Here is a 23205-nt window from a genome sequence, read left to right as displayed (position 1 = left end):
ACTTTACCTGTACAATTTTTCTATAGGTGTTGCTGTTTGTGCCTGGTTATTTATTTGTTTTTCTGGTTTTATCAGCAGTACCACCTATACAGGAGAAGAAGCCAAGAGGGCGCCCGCCACGGGTCCTGTCCGCCCAGAAAATTGCTGCAAGTCTATCTTCCCCATCATCCTTTCCCTCCCCAACACAGGACAAACCTGAGGGACCTGAAAGACCAGCTGAAAGGGTGAAAAGGCTACCTGGGAGGCCACCTGGGACCGGAGAAAAGAGAAGAGGCCGACCCCCTTCTTCAAGTAGCAAGAAAGCTTGGACTACGGGAAGCCATGCAGCAGGGGAGGACACCAGGCAGGTTGGGTTTGAGCTGGACACAGAGGAGGACAAGGACAGAAAGGGTGGCAAGAAGGTGGCAGTGGGCTCTACTCAGCCACATGATACTGAGGCGAGGTTTTCCAAAGGTGGACGGGGTGAATCCAAAGTTACCAACCTGAAGAGGCTGACAGAGACCAAGCTCACCCCTCTGAAGTCACGCCTCAAGACTTTGCCCGGTGTTCCCCGACGCAGACGTGGGCGACCACCATCAGCTGAGAGGCTCAAAGCTGAAGCAGCAGCTGCTGCTGCTGCCCAGCTGTCTACCTCCATTGAATGTGGGGAAGGGAAACATAAAACGTTCAGGATCAGAGGTGGGGCCGCAGAACCACACACACCTCAGCAGCCCATGCTAAGGAGTGTGGATGGCACTGGGGACCAAGACTCTTCCAATCCACCTGCCTCCCCACTTCCCTCCAAGCCAGGCAGAGCGGTGGGCCTCAGAAAAAGCCCTCGGCACAGAAAGCCGGTCAGAATCGTCCCCCCGTGTAAGCGCCCTGATGCTACCATCGCCAAACAGCTGCTGGAACGTGCTAAGAAAGGAGCACAGAAGCGACTGGAGAAAGAAGCTGTAGCCATTGGGGGTAGTGGGGGAGGAGCCATTGAAGCTGGCATCAGGAAGACCCCGCTGAAGAACATCAGGCAGTTCATCATGCCCGTGGTCAGCACCGTCTCCCTTCGCATCATCAAAACACCCAAGCGCTTCATTGAAGATGAGGGGAGTTTTGGAACCCCAGCACCCCATACAAAGATACCCCGCTTAGACACAGCCCCTTCATCTGTCTCCACTTCTGCCCAACCTGCCTGCACCATTTCCTCATCCCCTTCTCCTGTGCTTGTCTCCTCTACATCTGCTGTTACTAGCGCTGGTACCACTGCCCCGACTGACTCTCTCCCGCCTCCTTCATCTCCTGCCCCTGTTCCCTCTGTTCCATCAACAGCTGCCGGTCTTCTGAATAGCAGCAACAGCAACACAGCGAATGGGAGATTCAGCAGTAGCGCGCCATCTTGCGGCTCAAGTGCTGTGTCACAGCATTCCTCACAACTCTCTTCTGCAGAGTCTTCCAGGTCCAGCAGCCCGAGCTTGGATGACTCATCGTGCAACTCCCAGGCTTCGGAGGCCACGCAGGCTTTGTCAGAGCCAGAGGATCATTCTCCGTCCTCACAGGGAGAGAGGGAGGCCAACCTGCTACACACCTCACAGCCTGCGTCTCCTCCCTCTGAACCGGAGGCAGAGCATGTGCTGGCAGAGAGGAATCAACGAGGCCGGAGACGGCAGGGGGTCAGCCAGGGGGGTCAGAAACAGAGGGGAAGAGAGACGCTCACCACTGGGATGAAAAAGCCAATCATCAGCCCACCAACAGGAGTGCTGATGTCCTCCTCTGCACTTGTAAATTCCCAGCAAGCTTCATCCACAGCTTCTTCGTCTTCTTCACCTCCCCCTCTCCTCACCCCTCCACAGCCTCCCCAGTCAACCTCCACTGGTACAGCTGCTATTAGTGAACACCACCCCCAGTCATCTTGGATGCCTCACCCCATCCCGCCATTCCTCCCTGGACCATCAGTGCTGCCCAGCTTGTCAGACAAAAGAAGTCGCTCAATTCTGAGAGAGCCCACCTTCCGATGGACATCCCTGTCCCACCCGAAACAGCAGTACTTTTCCTCTGCTAAATATGCCAAGGAGGGCCTTATACGCAAGCCGGTATTTGACAACTTCCGTCCTCCACCTCTCACACCTGAAGACGTCGGGCTGGGTGTTGGTGGGGCAGGGGGAGCTGCTCCGGTTGCATTTCCAGCACCGGTCACCGGAGCGGGAAGTGGGACTCGTCTGTTTGCCCCTCTTCATCCCCACGCTCACCACCAGCACCCCCCATCATCCCGCTTTGACTCACCACTTCAAAAGCGCAGCCCGTTGCTTCGTGCTCCACGCTTTACACCCAGTGAGGCTCACTCTCGGATATTTGAGTCAGTTACCCTGCAGTCATCTTCGGGGAGCAGCCCTGGATCAATCTCCCCACACCAGACGCCACCCAGCTCCACCAGAACCCAGCGGCGTAGGAGACGGCCGGTTCCGGGAACACTGCGTGGCCATCCACGGTCTCCATCCCACTCGATGACCAGACGCAGCAGCCAAATAGGAGGCCAGATGTCCATGGGGAAAGGGGCCTCAGAGATATCTGTGCTGCCAGGCTCTGCCTCCAGTAGTAACCCCAGCTCTTTGCCAGGGGTGTCTGCAAGCCCACTAGCCACTAGTGCCTTAACTTCTGCTCCTTTCAACACTTTCTCCACGGTATCACACGGTATACTGGCCTCACAAGGAACACCCGATAATCGAAGAGGGGCCACTGGAAACCCACCTCCCGTGTCAGCTGCATCATCCGGTTCTTCCCCACTTTTCCCTCTCTTTCCTCCCAGTGGCCAAGACACAGGGCGAGGAGCTGGGAAGGGAGGTAAAGAAAAATGTTTGTCCACTCCCCAGGAACCTGCTCAGAAGGAAAAAGAGAGAGATTCTGAGAAAAATCGTGAGAAGGAGAAGGAGAATAAGAGAGAAGGGAAGAAGGATTTGGAGAAAAGAAGTCGGGTTTCTACACCAGATGGCTCCCCTAATGCACCTTCTAGTCTGTTTACTGTAGATGGGAGGGACTCTGATGGTCTTGCTCCAAAAAAGGCTCCGGGGAGAAAGAAATCAACATCAGCTGACACGGTTTCTGACACCGCTTCCTCAGATGTGCCACCTTCCACTGGTCCTGTGTCCTTTACTAAAGGACGTCTGCCTAAGAAAGGCAGGCCCTCTGAGAAGGGAGCAGAGATGGAGGATGGGGAAAAAGAGAAAGAGAAAAGAAGTACTCCCAGCCAAAATACACCAAGCCTCCCAGTGCATCCCAGCAGACAACAGCTTCCTGTTTCCTCTATTGGAAAAATTTTATCAAATTCAGAGAAACACCCTGTGACTGACAAGCGGGTAGTTGGACTACTGAAGAAGGCCAAAGCCCAGCTCTTTGAGATAAAGAAGAACAAGCTAAAACCTACAGATCAGGCAAAGGTCCAGGTCAGTTTCATGTTCATGCATCGCCTTCATAGAGTCTCAACAAAAAGACTGTCTGGTTTTCTCATTTAAATCGTATAGTCACAAGCAAATGAGTTTGACATAATGCTATGAATGTTTGCTATAAATAGAAACCTGAGTTTGTACTCAGACTGAAACTTGATAGGAGGAAAGTCCCACGGAGGGTGTTACTTAAGGGGAATTCTCCTCGCTTAATGCATTATGCACAAAACAGCAGTAGCTTTGCTTATGAAAGTCCTTTATGCAGAATCTTCATCTGTTTTTATTTTTTGCTGTTAATATGTCAATTGGGTTTTTAAGGACACGCCTTGTTTCCACATCTTCTTAATCTTCACCTGCACACTGGTCAGATTGTTCACATCTAACGTAACTAACATCTAACAATAAGCTGAACATGCTGTGTTTTTGCATTGCAAGTTTGTGCATTTGTAGGATTGTCTTGCATATTTGTTATCATGATGCTCTTTATGAGTATTTGGTGCACTTTTTGCGGTGGTCTGCAGGGTCAAGAGAGTGATTCGTCAGAGGCATCAGTCCGTGGACCGCGCATCAAGCATGTGTGCCGTCGTGCAGCTGTGGCTCTTGGCCGTAACCGGGCGGTGTTCCCTGATGACATGCCCACACTTAGTGCCTTGCCCTGGGAGGAGAGAGAGAAGATCCTATCTTCCATGGGGAATGATGGTGAGACACACCTGCATACTTGAAGTTTACTGAATTGTCTATAAAGTGCAAAAAAATCAACACTCTTTGGTGTGGATGATATTATTGCTTAGTTGTTTTAAATGGTAAACTTCATGGTAATCTTTAACCGTTTTAATTTTTAAAAAAAGGTACAGAGAATAGTTCAGCTTGTGCAAGACTTGGCTATTCTGGGCGGGGTCTTAATTGGGACTGTGACATGTGTACACTTCTAATACTGCAGAGCAGCGTGAGCTAAATGGTTTTTTTATTCATGACACAACATTTGTGCAAGTCCTGAAACAGTTTGGAGCACACAATGATGACAGGCTAATCACAGGAGAAGAGAAATTCAGTCATTGATGGGCACACAAGTACACAGTGGAGTGGTGATGGAGTGAGAAGCGTTTGGCTGCCCTGTCCCTGTTATTTTGACTGGTCTCATGTCATGTTGTTACATGCGAACTTTTGAGGCGAGATGACCTAATAGTGATGGTCGGGAATTAGGTTAAATAAAAAGTGGCTAAAAAATAAGTTGTTATTGATTTATTTTAAAATAAGCCAGAATTTAAGATTCATTCATTTGTTTAAAAAAATAATTTATTTATCAATATTGTAAATTTCTTCATCTTTGCCTTCTTAATAGTGCTATTTTATGACTCTCTCTGTGTTAAACTGTGTGTCAGTAATAATGAAATCCTCCTTTTTTGGATTTTTTTTACAGACAAGTCTTCAGTTGCGGGCTCAGAAGAGGCAGAGCCTCAGTCCCCTCCCATAAAGCCACGGGAGACCCGGCAAAAGGCCGTTCAAGAAGCTCCTCCTAAAAAGGGCCGACGGTCGCGGCGCTGTGGCCAGTGCTCAGGCTGCCAGGTTCCAGAAGACTGCGGTGAATGTACCAACTGTCTGGATAAGCCTAAGTTTGGAGGGCGAAACATTAAAAAGCAATGCTGCAAGTGAGTATTATTCCTGACTTGAAGTCAGCAGCTTGACATGCACGTTCTTGGAAATGTAACTATGCTATGTGACAAAATATAATGGGCTGTTACTGTATCCAGCTCGTTCATTATGCTGATGAAGTGGGAGGTATTTGCCAGTGAATACATCTTTTTGGTTTGTTTTCGAAGCTTAGACAATACACTTATAGAGTCAGAGTCGGTCTTAAAATGTCTTCTTCTTCCTCCTTTTCTGTAACTGTAACTAACAAGATTCATTAGATCAACATCCAGCACGAACAGTTGATGGTAGAAGTATAGATGCATCAAAGACATCGTCATTGTGGTGGGAATTAAAGGCAGGATGGAAGCTAAAATTTTGTGAATCTCCTTTTCAGGATGAGAAAGTGTCAGAACTTACAGTGGATGCCCTCAAAGATTCTTCAAAAGCAAGGTAAAGGCAAGAAGGACAAGAAAAAGAGGCCACCGGAAAAGAAAGAGAGCCTCAATCCGGTGAAAGGACCAAACTCGGACTCTGGCCCCAAACCCATTCCTGCTCCAGCAAAAGAGGAACCTCCCCTTAAAAAGAGCCCTCCTCCTCCTCCTCTAAGGCAGGGAGAGGAGAAGTCAAGACAGCCATTATCCAAGCAATCATCGCCAGCCCTCGCATCCTCCCCTGCCCCAGCCGATCCCCCTCAGGTATCCGCCGCGTCCACAGCCCAGGCTCAGTCTCCCGCACCGATGTCAGAACCCAAGCAGCTCACGGCCCCAAGCGGTGCCCCCGGTAAAAAGGGGCACAAGCCACAGCAACCTGTACCGGCTTCCACCTCCACGTCATCTTCTTCCACTTCATCGTCTTCTTCTTCATCCTCATCATCTTCTTCTTCCTCCTCCTCCTCTTCCTCCTCTTCATCGTCATCTTCTGCACAAAATTCCCCCTCTCAGTCTACGCAGTCTCAGCCGTCATCACAACAGCAGCAGCAACGGACACTTACCAGTCAGGCATGTTCAAAAAAGGATGCTTCACCCAAGATTTCGCCAAATGAACCCAAGAAAAAAACACAGCCGCTGCAGCAGCAGCTTTCAGCGCAACAGCAGAGCTCAGCTACACTAGTTTCAGATACAGGTAAGTAAATAGCCATACCTTTCCCCAATAAACGGCATTTTTATTTTTACCTTGTTCTTATTTTAATATCATTGCTTTTTTCTTCTTTTTTTTAATAGCTGAATCAAAACAGTTAAAGAAGCCAACTTCTCGCTCTGTTCCCGTTTCTACTAGACACAAACCAAAAGACAAGGTAATAAAGTTTTACTTGTATAAGATGTCCATCAAAACTTTTGCCATAAGCATTTGTCAAACACTGTTTTTGTTTTTTTGGTCACCCCCTCTTGTGAAGCCTCTGACCACTAAACCCCCGAGCAGCAGTACTTTAAACTCGCAGAGCACTCCCTCGACTAGGGGCCAGGTGAATTCTAGAGCACCCTGCGACGGAGTGCATCGTATCAGAGTGGATTTCAAAAGGAACCATGATGTGGAGAAGGTGTGGGAGGCTGGTGGCCTCAGCCTGCTCACCTCTGTGCCTATCACACCCAGGGTGCTCTGCTTTTTGTGTGCAAGCAGTGGAAATGCGGAGGTAAAAATCATCTTGATTTTCTTTTTTTCCCTCCCCCCTTTAAGCTTCCTTTCATCCACGCAGAAGCTGAGCTTATATTCAAACACGTCTTCCTCTCTCTCTCTCTCTGCATGTAGTTTGTCTTCTGCCAGGTATGCTGTGAACCGTTCCATCTCTTTTGCCTGGGGGAATCGGAGCGCCCTCTCCAGGAGCAGTTTGAGAACTGGTGTTGTCGACGATGCCGATACTGCCAGGCCTGTGGGCGCCAGCACCAGAAAACTAAAGTAAGCCATTCGATACAGTTCTGTACATTTTAAAGCCGCTCACGGAAGCTTGGTTCAGACTGACAGTGTGTGAAGACTGGAGAATCTTCCCTAGAAAGATGCTTGCTAGTCTAGCCAGCAGACAGCACTTAATCAGCTTCTTGGACTCCTGCCATGTTTTTATCATTTAACTGAAGCCATGTGTAAAATGTGCATGGTGTGAGCCTTGTATGGTTGTGGGTTTAGAAATATGAATGAACACATCAGGTGGAAGAAAGGCAGTCAAACAGCCGTACATGTTAGCAAGATATGTGAAATTGTTGGTTACTGCCCATTTAGTGGGGAAAGCAGAAAGTAAGGCTAAAGAAAAAGATTCTTTGGAGCTAGATCTTTAAATCTAGCGAGCGTAAAGTAAATCGTTATTTTGACCGGCTTTCGTCTCTGACCAAGGAGCTGCCTCTAAGCAGTAGGTCTCTGGCATTCCGATTCCACCACTGAGTGTGGCTTAACTTAAATCTCAGCTGGCGAAGTTACGGGCAAATCAGGCCGCTGCAGAAATAGCACATCAAGTGCTGGATGATCATAAAACTTTGACTATTTGCAACTTGTAATTGTTGATAATTTATCTAAATTTTAGGAGCTTCAGGAACATCTCAAACACTCTCCTCCCGCTCTTACGGCTATAAATGCTCCACCATCACTCCCCTTTTTCTCTGTTAGCCTCTCTCAGATGTGTCAGGGGGTATCCTGCAGGCACAGGTGCTGCTGCTGATCCTCAGTAAGGCCCTCCCCAAACTGCAGCCTCCAGCCTAGCTTGTTGGTCATTATTAATAAATGTTTGTCATTCGCATTTTGGGTTAGGATCCCTGCTAGCTCAGTGATGAAAATGTCCTGCAGCAAATTAACTGTATATTGGAAAAACTTTAAATGGGATAACTGTGTTTATTCAAAGAAAAAACAAGAAAAACTCAACTCTCCCAGCTGTCGACAAGAGCACTATACAGCTCACATTAAAGCTGCATCATAATGCCTTAGTTAATGATGTTTATCCATCCGTTACACACGCTATGAATGTGCCCTGCTATAAACTGGAGGGAGCACTAGAGCAAGACGTCTGTGTAAAAGAAGCACCGTTCATCTTTTAAAAAATACTGCATGGCTGTATCTACCATTCATTTATTTCAGCGTGACACTTGGTGGTAAAGGCGAGTACTGCAATTATGGGTCAAAGCCTTTGTTGCTGATTTGCAGGGAGCAGAACTATTTGTTAGGGATGAAAATGTTACTGCTGCCTAACTCGATATACAAATAACATCTTGTCACTTTTTCTACCTCTCTCCCTGCAGCAGCAGCTGCTAGAGTGCGACAAGTGCCACAACAGCTATCACCCAGAGTGCCTGGGTCCCAACTACCCAACCAGACCCACCAAGAAGAAGAGAATCTGGGTATGCACACACTCTCCTCCTCCTCCTCTCTTAAACACCCTCACCATTTTCTCACCTTTATGTAACACAGTTGCACGACTGCGTGACCAAACTATAGCATTATGCTCGCACATTTCTCTCCCAAGTTCACACGTTTCCTTCTTCTCAAGATTGTGCTACTTACATGGATGCGACCTCGCACAGCCAGCGTCTAGGAAAACGTTTTGCTCCTGTTACAGCGTCACTTTCACACACTTTCCACTCCTTAAACGAATGCTTACGAGTTTCTACCGTGTAGTAACGATGTTGTTTATGTGCATCTTATTTTCAGGTTTGCACCAAGTGTGTGCGCTGTAAGAGCTGCGGCACCACGAAACCTGGGAAGTCCTGGGATGCCCAGTGGTCACATGATTTCTCCATGTGTCACGATTGTGCCAAACTTTTTGCTAAAGGTGAGCAGGTAGCTCAGTAGATGACTGATCAGTATCACCAGCAATAACAAAAAAATACAACAACATTTGAATGTAAGCAGTATTTTATTGGTCTTGATGAATTTTAATCTCTTCTCTCAGGGAACTTCTGCCCACTGTGTGATAAGTGCTATGACGATGATGATTATGACAGCAAAATGATGCTGTGTGGCCGCTGCAACCATTGGGTTCATGCAAAGTGTGAGAATCTCACAGGTGAGAAGCTGCATAGCGAGTAATACATTGACAGTATGTTCTTCATCAGTTTGTAGCAGCTTGTGTGCTTCGACAGTGTCTGAGCAGATGACTGACAGGCCGCCCTCTGAGCGCTGTCACGCTGATGACATGCAGAAAAACAATAAACCTAATGACCTGCTGTTTCGCTGTGTCGCAGATGAAATGTATGAACTGCTGTCAAAGCCAGAGAGCGTTGCCTACACATGTACCAAATGTACCGAACGACACCCGCCCGAGTGGAGGGCGGCGTTGGAAAGGGAACTTCAGGGCTGCATTCGCAACGTACTCACTGCACTGCTCAACTCACGCACATCCACACACCTGCTACGGTACAGACAGGTAAGATACACGCCTGCAAATCGATGTGAGTCTTTGCCATATTGCAAACATTTCACTGATCAGATTTTTATATTATAGCATCATTTGCAGTGTGTTTCCCACAGATTTAGGTTCTGCAGACTGTCATTTTTAAGGATTTCCTCTGCACATTTTTCATTTTCCAGTTTCTTTGTGAGAAATACATTTGAGGTCGCCTCTGTGAAGTCGAGAACTGCCAAATAAATTTAACAAGGGCCTTTCTGGTTAGTCGCAGCTAAACTCTCTTAAACATGTAGAAATTTCAAAAATACCAACATTTGTGTTACCAAATAAACTTAGGCAGGTATTTATATACCTTGATGGCCAGCTAAGAAAAGTCTGTGTGTGGGAAACACTGATTTTATTTTACTTTATTACTTTATAGTTTTGTGAGTTTTACTTTTTTACCACGTGGTGCTATGATGGATATTGATGGATAAAGGCACATTTTGACCAGAAACAGCCTGAGCTTATTTTACCACATCAGTCAGAGCTATACTCTGTGGTTTTGGAGCAGGCGGTGAAGCCACCAGAGCTGAATCCAGAGACGGAGGAGAGTCTTCCATCCCGTCGTTCCCCGGAGGGCCCAGATCCTCCAGTCCTGACAGAAGTAACCCCCACACCTCCCAGCGACTCCCCTCCAGATTTGGAGTCTGTTGAGAAAAAGATGGATCAAGGCCGGTACAATTCATTGGTAAGTGTGCATTCTTTCTTTCTTTTTTTTCTTTTTTGAGGGGCCCATTTGTTTTCCGGTATCTCTGCCGTGCTGACAAACTGGAATGACAAGTGTGTTGTCTGCTGCATTTTAATGAAAAGCAATTCATCAGTCTCTGTAACTAGAGAACACGTAGTCGAGGATCTGTGCAGGCTAACCACAGATATTTTTTCTCTAAACATATGACAAAGCTCACAAGCTCTCTTGAAGCAGATTGTACTTTTTTTTTTTCTTTTTAAATCACAGCCTTTAGAGTAGAGCAGGGCGATATGACCAAAAATATTTATCACGATATACATTTGAAAAATTGCGATAACGATATAACTGACGATATAATTGACACTAGACAAAATGCTTTACAACTCCACAACTTTATTAGTGCAAAAAACCCCATCAATGTATTTTCACTTAAACAAGCAGCTGTTTTTATGTGCATTAAAGGTATATAAAAATGTAACAGTGCAATTTCCTTGTTGACAGTTTAACCAAAATGCATTTCCAGTGGAAACTGGCCGACATGTTCTCAGCATAACCATGTATAACATCCACAAAACGTAAAAAGAGGTTATACACACACAATACGGTAATATTATGACGAAGCACAGTACGTATCACTCCGCGAGGCTCCTGCCTACGATAGCCGTAATGCTCCGACAATCCATGAAGCGGTGCAGTTTTGTAGCTTAGCAAAGTCGTACTAAAAGATTTGACAGATTTTCGAGCGCCCTGTACGACATAAAATCGTTTCGAGGTCAGTAAACACAACCAGAATTCATACATAAGGCACACGGGATTATAAGGGGCACTGTCGATTTTAAGAAAAATAAAAGGATTGATTTTAAGTGTGCCGTATTTTCCAATCAACACGGTAATAACGACGGCCCGCTAGCATGCGCTACCAAAAATAGTGCTTTGATGTGTATCTGACGGTTGAAAGCTAAACCAGTTCCACACCACTGAAGCTGCAGCATTTTTACAAACCAATTCTGGTTCATCCGTTTCATTTAACGATCCACTTTTGCTCTTCTCATTCTGCGTCGCCGCCATGTGCGTATGTAAACATAGGCACTGCGCATGCGCATTTTACCCATATTCTATCGCGATATTTCATTTTCCTATCGTTGCCCAAAATTACTCATCATGTGTCATCATACCGTGAACGGTATGATATAGCCCAGCCCTACTTTAGAGCATGTTTGATATTTGATTTTAATCTGGTATGTGTAGCCACATCTTGACTCCCTGGTCAGACCTGTGCTGTGTAATGGGAAATTAACACAGATGGCTGAGATAATGTCCTTTCCACCAATGTTCATTAGCTTAATTGTGTGCCATTTGTGTTCATCATTTCTCTCCCAGCTGGAGTTTAGCGATGACATCGTGCGAATCATTCAGACAGCCATCAACAGTGACGGAGGCCAACCTGAGAGCAGGAAAGCCAACAGCATGGTCAAGTCCTTTTTCATCCGGGTAAGAAGTTCAGATCAGCTCAAGTCTCATGGCACGGCTGGAAACACAGCAAGCATAAATGAGGTTAAATGACAACAGCGAAACACACGTTTACGTAGACATTGTGAGAAGCGTTTTCTTCTTCCTTCATCAGTTACAGGTTAATTGTCCTAATCGAGTTAAAGCTGCGCCAACGACATTCACGATCGCTTCCAAATGCAGGTCTGCACAAGTGCTTGAGTAGGCTGATGTGTAACGTTAATGGAATTCATTCTCTGTTTCAGCAAATGGACCGAACCTTTCCATGGTTCAAAGTGAAAGAGTCCAGATTCTGGGAAAGCCAAAAAGTCTCTGCCAAGTGAGTGTCTGTCGTTATACCTTAGCAAATGCAAGAGCTCATACGAGAGTGTTCACTACCTGTTCCGAGTGGCTTGTATTGGCACTCAGAAGTGTTTCTGGTTCTTGATAATTATTTAAATGCATTTAAAATAACCAACAAAAGATTTGCTAAAATGAAGTTAAAATGAGCTCAGACTAATATGAGCAAAATCTGAAATTCAGTAGCTAAGCAATGCCACCCAGAAGGCAGTGCTTTCAGTCTTAATATACTGTGTGAAGTGTTTTATTTGCCACTATTTTCTAAACTTGTATCGCAAGTTATGTTTGTAATTACAGAGAAGAAGATTTCACTTTAATACTCGTGTAAAGCGAGCCTGTCCAAAAACCTCAGAGAACTGCAGTTTTCAAGAGCTGCTGGTCTGTAATTATTGAAATGAGGAGCAAGATGTGGTTTCTTTGGGAGGCACCGTATCATCATCTGTATATAGGAGGGAACCAGAGCGCTGTGAACTGAAAAGAATAAAACGTGTGGGTTTGCTGTACAAACATCCACCGAGATATTTAATGGAAATGCAAACTAAGGGCTGAGATCACGGTGTCATGTGATAGTCCGTGTGTCTCGTTGATTGGTAAAGGAAATCGTTTTGTTGTTTTCAAACATAGGGAGCTAAAACACTTCAATCCAGACTTTTTTTTAACAACTTGATCAACTGATGATTGAGTGGAGAATATCGCTGATACATTTCCTTCTGGCAGTGGCTGTTAAAGGTCCCAGGCTATACTATATACAATACTATACAATACCTGGTGCTGTTTTTAAAGACAGAAGAAGACAGGATCACAGAGATAAACTGTAGTTATTTCCAGTCACATGACATATGAGCATGTCATGTCATGCCTTTGTACTAAGAATTAATATTATTGTTATTGTACTGAAGAACTCATATTATTAATAGATAAGGGCAGGATTATTTTTTCCCCTTGTAATCATTTTTAATGGAATTTTGAAACACAGCACTTCCAAACATCCTACTTTTATTTTCCACACAGGAACAAAATTATTTCACAGAAACCAAAAATTATGAGGGTCAGAATTATTTGCTCCCACGATGCTAATAGTCAATAGTCAGTCACTTTGGCCTGATAGCAGCCTGCATACCAGTTAGTAACATTCACTTTGGTCTTCTGGAGGTCGTTCACCAAGAGAGATGGATGTTTTGGGTTATCGGTCGAAGACAGAGCAACAACCCAGACCCAGGTTTTTGGGGTTTTTTGGTGACTGCGTTGGGTTTTCTATCAAAATCTTCACATATCCTTCTTTCATCATGATTCCTTCACCTTGACGAGATTCTCCCAGTTCCAGATGCACTGAAACATCCCCATAGCATCATACTCCCACCACCGTGCTTCACTCCACCGTTTTCTTTGGGTTGTACGCCTCTCGCTTCTTTCTCCTAATATAATCATCGTCTTTGTGGCCAAAGTGCTCTAGTTTACTCTCATCCTACCAAAGGATTTCTTAATATACTTCAGTCTGGTGCAAAGGTGTCTCTTTATGCAGAATTTGAGGGGTTTTTTGGTCTGCAGTCTTTTTGTAGTCTGAAATCTTTTGCTTCCTACATCTGCCAGGCTGGATCTGTTCTGTTTGGCTCTCCTTGAATTTCTTGATGATACCTCTCACTCCTGTTCATGACACTTGGAAACACTGTGGTGACTTTATATATCTTTGAGAGCATCAACAGTTCTTTTTCTGAAGTCTAAACTGATTTCTTTAGTTTTTGACATGATGTTTTCTCAAGTTACAGCTCAAACCCTTGCTGATGTTTTTATATTGTGTGTTATTTGGAAGATGACCCTGAGTTTAAACTTGATTTTACAAGCTTTGAGCATTGCAAAGTTAAATCCCATCACTTTACAGCAGTGGTTTGTGGTTTGGGCTAATAATACTGAACCTGGTAATTATTTTTTTCCCTGAAATTATTCTAGTATGGTGTTTTTTCTGAAGAAAACTAGTACATTTGGAAATGCTGTGTTTAAAATCCCCTGCTTTTAATTTAAATACTTTGTCCTCATGTGTACAGAGAGAAGAACATTGACATTTTTAGAGGGAATAGCTACAAGTTGACTTTTCCCCCCCTAACTTTTCAGTCTTTAAATAGACAGTTGATGGAAATTTACTGCTCTGCATGTTGGAGTTTTTCTGACACATATCCATTCACCAACTTGCTCAGTCGCTCTGCTTTCTCAGACTATTTCTTCTGCTTTGCCTTCGGGCATTGTTTGAGGGGGAAACCGTAACAGTGTCATATTTCAATTGAAGACTCGCTGATAAATACTTGTGGTCTAATTGCGGTTTGCTTGTCAGTTTAGTTCATTGTGTTATTTATCAGTTCTCCAGTCAAGGAAACCAATGATTCTTCTGTATCCTGTGGCCATTGCTGGGTGGATTTGCTTTTAGAAGCCTCTGCTGGCTTATTAAGTGTGAGACTTTACATCACACCAATTACCCAGGCTTTCTTGACTTGGCAGAACTCCTCGAATGTGGTTATTTAACATGGGTGTCACTGCTCACTTGCTGCTCAGACTTAATTTTTTTTTTTTAGTATCTTAAAAAAACAGCTCCATCATATCATCTGTACCATAGGGGTAGATATTACTTGTCACACAATATATTCCAATGGCAATGACCTATTCTAAATGTGGCAGTCAACTAATGAATCAGAAAGAACACATAAACGGGAATAAAAGGCTTTTTCTCACCGTTTGCTGATAACTTGTGTTGATTCAATGAAGCAGATGGTTTACATTTATTTATTGAAAAACCCGACATTATTTATCCACATCATCTGCTATATCTTTACTGGGTGGAGGTTAAACCCACGTAACAAATCGTGATCATATTTTGTCATCAGTTGCTTATGTGACATGGGGTCATTTGCAACAAAACAAAAATAAATGTGCTTTTTTCCCCCCCAATCAGTTTCATTGCTGATAGGTTGCCAGGTAATGGTGCTCGTCTCTGTTGTTGTTCCACAGCAGTGGGCTCCTCCCCAACGCTGTGCTGCCGCCGTCCCTAGACCACAACTACGCCCAGTGGCAGGAGAGACAGGAGCTTTCCCGTGCTGAGCACCCACACTTCATGAAGAAGATCATCCCTGCTCCCCAGCCCAAGACCCCCGGCGAACCTGATTCTCCGGCCTCCTGTCCTCCGCTACTTCCCTCTATACTCCCACCGCCCCTACTCTCGCCTGGTAAGGCGGACTACAAATATGTTACTAATGCCTGCGTGCGTGCTGTTTTGCACGCTGCTTTGTCGACTGGTTTTCATATAGATTCAAGCTGCGTTTGAATTCTTGCTTTCTCTCCAGATCGCGAGGACAGCCCAGAGCTCCCTCCTCCACCAGGCGTCACAGATAACAGGCAGTGCGTCCTGTGCCTGAAGTATGGAGACGAGAACACCAATGTGAGTGCCTTACCGGTAGCAGCAAAATTCAGGACGCAGACCGCAAGGTTGAGTCTTTCTTACTTTTCACTCTTTTCTTTGTTTTAGGAGGGAGGCAGGCTGCTGTACATCGGTCAGAATGAGTGGTCCCATGTGAATTGTGCTCTGTGGTCCGCAGAGGTCTTCGAGGATGATGACGGGTCTTTGAAAAATGTTCATATGGCTGTTCTCAGGGGAAAACAGCTGGTAAACCAGAACACTTAGTGCCTTATAATCTTCCACTTTTTTTCAGTGCACCTTTATTGGACGCTTACAATTTGTACTTTCTTTTAGCGGTGTGAGAAGTGTCAAAAGCCAGGAGCCACCGTTAGCTGCTGCCTTACCTCTTGCACCAGTAACTACCACTTCATGTGTGCCCGCCAGTGCCACTGCAGCTTCCTGGAAGATAAAAAGGTCTACTGTCCAAAGCACAGGGACCTCATCAAAGGAGAAGTAAGGAAATCTCATTATATATCACTAAAAGCACACTTAGGTGTTTTGCGTGGATAAACCATGCGATGCCAGGGCTTTGACTTTAGATTCTCAGTTCTCTCTTTACCTTTTCTGTTTATGTACTTTTTCTTGAGGTGGTGTCTGGGTTTGAGGTGACCCGCAGGATCCTGGTGGACATGGAGGGCATTAATCTCAGGAGGAAGTGGCTGGCAGGACTGGAGCCTGAAAATGTCCACATGATGATTGGTAGGTTGATTGCTGGTACATTCTTTTGTGACATTTCCCTGACCTTTCGCAGTTCCTGCTCTGCTGACCGCTGATTTAAATATCATCATTTCAGGTTCGATGGCAATTGATTGTTTGGGAATACTAACTGAACTCTCAGACTGCAAACGCAAACTCTTTCCTGTGGGATACCAGTGAGTTTTGTTGTTGCTTTTAACCTTTATCTTAAAGTCTTTTTGCTGTTTTAAAAGCCAGTGTTATTTTGCTCTGTGCAGTTAAATTGCTGATTGGCGAAGGAAGCTGCCATCTTTGCTCAACTAAATAAATTGTCTTTGCAGGTGTTCGAGGGTGTACTGGAGTACTTTAGATGCACGAAAACGCTGCGTGTATACCTGCAGGATCCTAGTTTGTCACCCTCCAGTGGCAGATTCTGATCTAAAGAACATGATGGCTCCTGAGGAGAATCGCACAATAGCACACAGCCCACCTTCCTTAACAGGTAACATAGTTCAGAAATGTGTGTGTTACAGTGAGAACCATATTCAGAGCTATAATGTGCTAATGCGTTTCTCTTTCTTTTTCACTTCTAGACTTTCCTGATCCATTTGAATCACCAAGGCGCTCCGACACACTTTCCCCTGCCAACACCCCCAAGCTCAGGGTTTACACCAGGAACCGACATCCCAGCTACCCCCCTTGTCAACGGTCAATAGGTCCTCGTCCCATGCCATCTCCAGGTACAAATGTGCAGCCTTTTTTTCACTTAAAACTTTGATTTCAAACTGATTATTTGGCTTAATTAGTCTGAATTTAACAGTTCTTTTCTTTTATTTTAGGAGGTTCTTCACAGCCCCAAAGTCACGAGATTGTGACAGTGGGAGACTCCCTGGTGAATCCCGGTACGCGGAATATTGATTCACGTCGTCACAGCTCGCCTTCCCTCTCCCCTCCGCCCCAGCACCTTAACAGACAGAGAGGAATCACTGCCACATCTCACATTTTGTCACGACCCCTGACCTCACCCCCTCCACTCATTCCCTCCCCCGCCAGGGACCCCGAAAAGTCCAAACACTTCAGCAAAGACTCAGCAAGGAGCCCACTTCAAAAAGACGAAGAAAGAGGTCGACACTTCTCCTCGGACAGAAACAAACAGCAACCTTCCCGAGACCAAGCGACGAGAGAGGCAGACAAGGGGAGACTCCCGAGTCGAGAGCGTGACTCTAAGGATACTGACAAGAGTAGATCATCCAGAGAACCTGGGCAGAAAGACTCTGACCGGAACCAAATGTCAACCAAAGAGCCAGAAAAGAGGAGGCTGCTGAGTAAAGACTCTGGTCTGAAAGACTTTGACAGAGGCAGACCGATCAGTAGAGATCATTTAAGAGATTCCGAAAAGGGGAGACAAACAAACAGAGACACTGAGAAGGGAAAACAGGCGAGCAGAGAATCAAGCATTAGAGAAACTGACAAAAGTAAGTCATCCTCTAGAGATCCCAGCTATAAGGATATGGACAAAGGTAGGTCACTGAATAGAGATACAGGACTACGGGACTCTGAAAAGTATAGACCATATAGCAGGGAAACAGGAAAAGACTCAGGCCAAGGTAAAGACAGATCATCCAGCAGAGATGCTGACAAGGGCAGACCTCCGTCGAGAGATTCCAGTTATAGAAGCACAGAGAGAAACAAAGACTCTGGCTCAGGGAAGGACAGTAACGCAAACAGCCAGTCTAAACACTCTGGAGGAGAGAGTAAGAACCCAAGACTGGGACCTGCAGGCTCAGGCCAGTCTTCCCCTCCCGTTGGCACTGCTGTTCACACAAGCCAGCAGAGAAGTGGCAGCACCAAGCAGACAGACAAGCAAGGGAAACATGGAAGCAAAGATCAGGATGTTTCGGCAAGCCTCAGTTTGTTGCCTCGTCAGAGGTCCAGCCCAGCGTCCAACAATAACCAGAACAAGGACAAGCCCAGCTCAGGGAAGGAGAGTAGTAGCAGCACTGGAAATTTAATATCATCATCACTCCATAAGGACTCTGTTGTTGGAAAATCCGGCTCCCCGCAACCTCCATTTCAGAAGTCCAGTACACGGAAATCAAACGAGTACTCGTCAGGTTCAGGCACGGCAGCGGCCGCAAAGCCTCTGTGGCCTTCGAGGACGTCAGCGGAGGATGATGCTGTTAAACGAGGCTCCGTGCACCTGGCCTCTCCAGCTGCAGCCTCAGCTGCCAAAGATAAACACCCCAAAGTTAAAACAGCAGGCAGCAGAGATGTGTCCAAAGACCGTGACAGAGAGAAGACCTTTCAAAACGTCAACATCAGCAACAAGATTCCCCTTCTCAACAATAATGCTAAAGCTGCCGGCAGCTCCAACACGCACGCTACCAACCCTACTTCTCACAACAGCAGCAAAAGCAAAGCTCCAATGCTAGGAAACAGCACCAAAGGCCATGGGAAGGCTCAGGGAGAGAAGCACGATACCCAGGGTGGGGACAGGTCATCCTCAAAGAACAGAGACAGTTACTCCTGTCCAGAGAGGAAGAACAGTTCCAGCCTGGACAGCTTGCACCAGACTATGAAGACCTCTTCACAGTCTCACAGCAAGCAAGCAACTAACCAGCTTTCATTGTCCTCCAGAGAGAAAAAGCGATCAATTAAACCCCCAGCTACAGCTCCACTAAAGACTGATATTAAGAGTGACCCTAATGGGACCACCACCGTTACTAGTATTTCTTCGTCCTCCTGCCCCACGACCACTGCCCCCATAGTCTCTCCTGCTGGCCAGGGGGGTCATCGCTCCGCATGTACTGTTCTCTTCTCCTCTGCCAGCAGCAGTGACAGCTCTGAATCTGACACCCAGACTCACACAGAGGAAGAGGAACTGCATAAAGAGCGCCCACGCGGAGAGCTCAGAGACCACCGCGGTCTCCACGTGCAAGGCACTGAGGATGAGGGCGTTGGCCCCGAAGATGACCATGACAGGGGTATGGAGGATAAACATCACGAAGATGACAGTGACGGATCAGGGTCGGCCAAGCGGCGTTACCCTCGACGCAGCGCACGCGCACGCTCCAACATGTTTTTCGGCCTCACGCCTTTCTATGGGGTTCGCTCGTATGGTGAGGAAGACCTTCCTTTTTATGGCAGCGGTGACGGAGCCGGGACTGTGGTTAAGAGGAGGACGGGTGGCCGCAAGAAGTCAGCTGAGGGGCAGGTCGATGGAGCGGACGATATGAGCACCACATCTTCATCTGGAGACAGTGGAGAGGATGAAGACAGTGGAATGAAACATAGGGGTAAGGATCCTTATTACTACAACTTCACTCGAACAATAATTAACCCTGGTGAGGGCCTGCCATCTATAGAAGGATTAGACCAGTGTCTGGGAAGGGGATCCCAGCTTCAGCGTTTTCTAAAGGACGAGGAGCAGCAGCAACGAAGGGCTCAGCAAAAAGCTGAAGAGGACATGCTGAGCGCTTTGTAAGTAGACACATATTTTATGAAGTGAATTATCTGAAATATCTCCTTGACTCTGATAATCTGACGTGTGCTTTGCTGTGCCTAACAGGACCTTGGGCAAGCAGCGTATCGGCCAGCTTGATGGCGTCGATGATGGGTCGGAGAGTGATACCAGCATCTGCACCACCAGCACCACAACGACTACAGCCACGTCCTCTTCCACCACACATAAAAGCACTCCCAAGAGGAGAGGCAGAGAGAGACACACTGAGAAGGCCGACTCCCACGAGTCAAGCAAAGAGGCCGACAGCAGTGGCGGAGCAGTTAGTGGAAACACCCGAGAAGGCAGAAAAAACCAGAAGGAAAATTGTCTTCCACTCGGAGGTGGGGTCAAGTCCCAGCCGCAGAGTCAGGGTCAGGATCCTCTTGAGGCCCAGCTGTCCCTCAGCACAGACCTGCTTAAATCCGACTCTGACAACAACAACAGTGATGACTGTGGGAACATTTTGCCATCAGATATTATGGAGTTTGTCCTGAACACCCCCTCTATGTCATTGCCAGCTCTGGGTCAGCAGTCTGAGCCATCTTCTTCTGAGCTGCTGCTGGATGAGAGCTATGTTGGAGTGGATGTCAACAGACGTAAAGACATTCTGTTTGATGACTTCTCCGAGCCGCTGCCCAGTGCGGAAAGCGGAGGGGTCGTAGAGAGTAGTGTCAATAGCTCAATATCTGTGGAGGAGCCGTATCTTCCTTTGGAGCTGCCGTCTGACCTCTCTGTCTTGACCACACGCAGCCCGACTGTCAGCACCAGTCAGAACCACAGCGCTGGGAGTCTCATCTCAAATACCTCAGACCGCACCATGCTGGGCTTGAACTCGGACACAGAGACCATCAGCGGGGAAAAGAGTGGGGACAAAAAGAGAGCGGGGCCAGGCGTGTCACCATCAGAGAATCAGCACGATGGTACGTCGTTGGCAAACAGGGATACGCAGGTCTCAGAAGGTCATATGACTCCTGAGCAGTTTATTCCTAGCCCTGCTATTGGCCAGGTAGTTGAGGCACCAGCTAACCAGGATATTCCGAGGAGTTCTGGTACTCCCGGCTTGCCAAGTTCACCCTCGCTGCCTCTTCAGGGTCAGAAATACCTCCCGACTTCAGCGGCAACAGCTGCAGGCAGTGCCAGTCCAGCACCAGGCCCAGGACCTTCCCAGGCTCAAGTGTCCAGCCCAGCAGTCATCAAACCAGGTCCTGATAAGCTTATTTTAGTCAATCAACAATTCCAGCCTTTCTATGTCCTCCAGACTGTCCCTAATGGTGTCACCCAAAAGATTAGTGCAACAGGAGTGATGGATTCTAGCTCGCCTGCAGTGCTAAGCTCCATGACACTTACCACGGGGTTAAATACTGGCTTGTCTTCAACCCAATCAATATTTCCTGCTGGGGGCAAAGTTCTGGGTACCATGCCTCACCCCTCTCAGATTCACACCTTCACAGGACCCACACAGACAGGCTTTCAGACAGGAATCCCTAGCACCACCTCAGGACTTCTCATTGGTTTGCCGTCTCAGTCCCACGACCAGTCCCAGATTCTGGTCTCGGAGGCCGGTCGACCACACGAGTTGGGTCCCAGTGTTGCCATAGTGTCGAGTCCGTCCTCTCTCACCTCTTCCCCGACTGTACTTGCCTCTGCTCATGGCAAGAAGAGGCCCATTTCTCGTCTTCTGCCAAGAAAAAGCAAAAAGTCAGGTCGCTCCCGTAACCAGCCCACTCTGGCCCCGTCTGAAGTAGGCCCTCCCAATATGACCCTCATCAACCTGTCTTCCCCTCAGATTACTGCAAGCATCCCCGGTCAACCTGGTGGCCTAGTTGAGTTAAGCACTCTCTCCACTTCTCAACGCAAGATGCCCAATATAATCAAGAGACCAAAATCCGGCGGGGTGATGTACTTAGATCCCACTACTCTCCTTCAGCAGAGGCTTTCTGGTACTGCCCAGCCTGGTATCCTGAGCCACGATTCCTCTGCTCATCTCCTACCTTGCTCAGTCTCTGGCTTGAACCCCAGCCAGTCAGTGTTAAATGTTGTGTCTGTTCCCCCTAGTGGCGCAGCTGGACTTCTTGCCCCAGGATCAGTATCACTCTCCACCCCTGTTCTCAGCTCAACTGAGATCACAGGGCAGATTAGCAACCTCCTTTTTAAAGCAAGTCCACACGCCCTGGGCCTGTCAGATCAGTCTGTGGTCCTTCAGTCAGCAGGAGGAGCTCCTCTGATGTCACAGCTAAGCTCCCCTGTTCAGACATCAATAGCTAGCAGCATCTGCGTCCTGCCCTCCCAACAGACTATCAGCATGGCTGTCAACCAGCAAGGAGAGACAGACGCCAGCAGTGTTCACTTACAACATCAGTCTCAACCCGTTAACAGACCCCAGCTTGTGGACTCATGTGGAAACAGCACTGTTACTTTAGCTCCTGCTCCATCCACCCCTCTAAGTCCCACCAAGGGACGTGTTGTTGGAGTGTTCACGCAAACACGGACATCCATGCACTCCCAGAGCAGTAGAACAACTCCTATTTCCAAGTTAACAGAGCATATGCCACCTACCTCCACAGTAGTGTCAGCAGCAGCTGCAGTTTCAGGAGCAGAGAAAGGCAAACAGAAAGGGAAGAGGAGCAGGCAGAGTCTAGATGTAAGCAGCGGGAAGAAGCTTAAGGCCTCTCTGCCTGAGGAACATTTCAGCAACCCTGCAGGACAGCACCCATCCTCTAACCCAAGGTGAGACACTAACAGACCTGTGACTTGTAGCCAAGAAATCGTTTTTATGTTACTTTCACGTACCGTAATAATGGGAAGAAATTTCAATTTTGACTGTGTTCAGAATATTTGAAAAAATGTCTAAGTTTGGGATTCATTTCTTCGTGGAACGAATGGTTAAAGTATGTTGTGTTCTTCAGATGTCTCGCCTAAATGAATGTGGGCTTTGTGTGTTTGTTTTTTTGCACAGAATAGTTTTCAGAGTATCTTCAGACACAGAAGTTAAATATGTCAACTGGACTGAACTTCTTTATTGATGATGGTTGCTCTATTTATCATAGCTATACTGTTTGACTTAACCACATAACAGCTGTTCAAGCAAACCACTTTTGTTCAGTAAAATGCAAAAACACTCCAACCTTTCCCATCCTCTCCCCAACCAGCTCCAAAGAGCCAATCTCCTCTGAGCCAGTGGACACAGGAAAGCCACCGGAAAAGACGACCAACAAGAGGTATGAAGCATCGGTATTAGTCACCCGTTTTCAAAATCGTCATACGGTACAGCTTTAATGTTTGGTTCGCATCTTTTCTAGTGTACTTGGTAAAAAGAAGACATCCGAAGGACACGTTTTACCAGGGAAAGTGGTGGGAAAAGACAAACCTCATGCAGCTGGAGGAGCAGGCTCTCTTCCTGTGACCTCACCGCCCGACCAGGATGGCAACAGCAGGGATAACGGTTTAGACAGTAAACCCAAAAAGGGTATCATCTTTGAAATCTGCAGTGAGGACGGGTTCCACATCCGCTGTGAGAGTATTGAAGGTAAAAGAAAACAACTGATTGTAGCGCCTGCTTTGGCAAAACGAATTCAAATTTAAATTGCTTTTGTGATAAAAAATAAAAATGTTTTAATCAAGTCTGCAAAAACGAAACCA

The 23205-nt window shown here is 46.6% G+C and overlaps 1 protein-coding gene across 4 annotated transcripts in view; it reads left to right on the top strand.

Annotated features, from left to right (window-relative positions):
• Positions 1-23205, top strand: part of kmt2a (lysine (K)-specific methyltransferase 2A) — a 41436-nt gene that overhangs the window by 12126 nt on the left and 6105 nt on the right. Inside the window, exons 3-28 of one of the 4 annotated variants that reach the window (XM_014330316.2) lie at positions 79-3413; positions 3935-4112; positions 4834-5062; positions 5440-6167; positions 6266-6339; positions 6439-6675; positions 6792-6938; positions 8264-8362; positions 8673-8793; positions 8914-9027; positions 9206-9387; positions 9923-10099; positions 11480-11590; positions 11854-11927; positions 14945-15159; positions 15277-15371; positions 15459-15596; positions 15684-15842; positions 15977-16088; positions 16183-16261; positions 16406-16566; positions 16658-16804; positions 16904-19544; positions 19633-22293; positions 22716-22784; positions 22866-23092. In XM_014330316.2, coding sequence (XP_014185802.1) covers positions 79-3413; positions 3935-4112; positions 4834-5062; positions 5440-6167; positions 6266-6339; positions 6439-6675; positions 6792-6938; positions 8264-8362; positions 8673-8793; positions 8914-9027; positions 9206-9387; positions 9923-10099; positions 11480-11590; positions 11854-11927; positions 14945-15159; positions 15277-15371; positions 15459-15596; positions 15684-15842; positions 15977-16088; positions 16183-16261; positions 16406-16566; positions 16658-16804; positions 16904-19544; positions 19633-22293; positions 22716-22784; positions 22866-23092 — 12510 coding nt within the window. Of the gene's footprint in view, positions 1-75; positions 3414-3934; positions 4113-4833; positions 5063-5439; positions 6168-6265; positions 6340-6438; positions 6676-6791; positions 6939-8263; positions 8363-8672; positions 8794-8913; positions 9028-9205; positions 9388-9922; positions 10100-11479; positions 11591-11853; positions 11928-14944; positions 15160-15276; positions 15372-15458; positions 15597-15683; positions 15843-15976; positions 16089-16182; positions 16262-16405; positions 16567-16657; positions 16805-16903; positions 19545-19632; positions 22294-22715; positions 22785-22865; positions 23093-23205 lie in introns of all 4 variants that reach the window. The other 3 variants (XM_014330313.2, XM_014330320.2, XM_014330309.2) reach the window with 3 other exon arrangements.

This window comes from Haplochromis burtoni, unplaced genomic scaffold, assembly GCF_018398535.1.
Source record: "Haplochromis burtoni strain Fernald_Lab_line unplaced genomic scaffold, NCSU_Asbu1 Contig_15, whole genome shotgun sequence".
NCBI classification, from domain to species: Eukaryota; Metazoa; Chordata; class Actinopteri; order Cichliformes; family Cichlidae; genus Haplochromis; species Haplochromis burtoni.
Note: the sequence above shows the minus strand (reverse complement) of the source record. Positions and strands in the feature narration are given on the sequence as shown.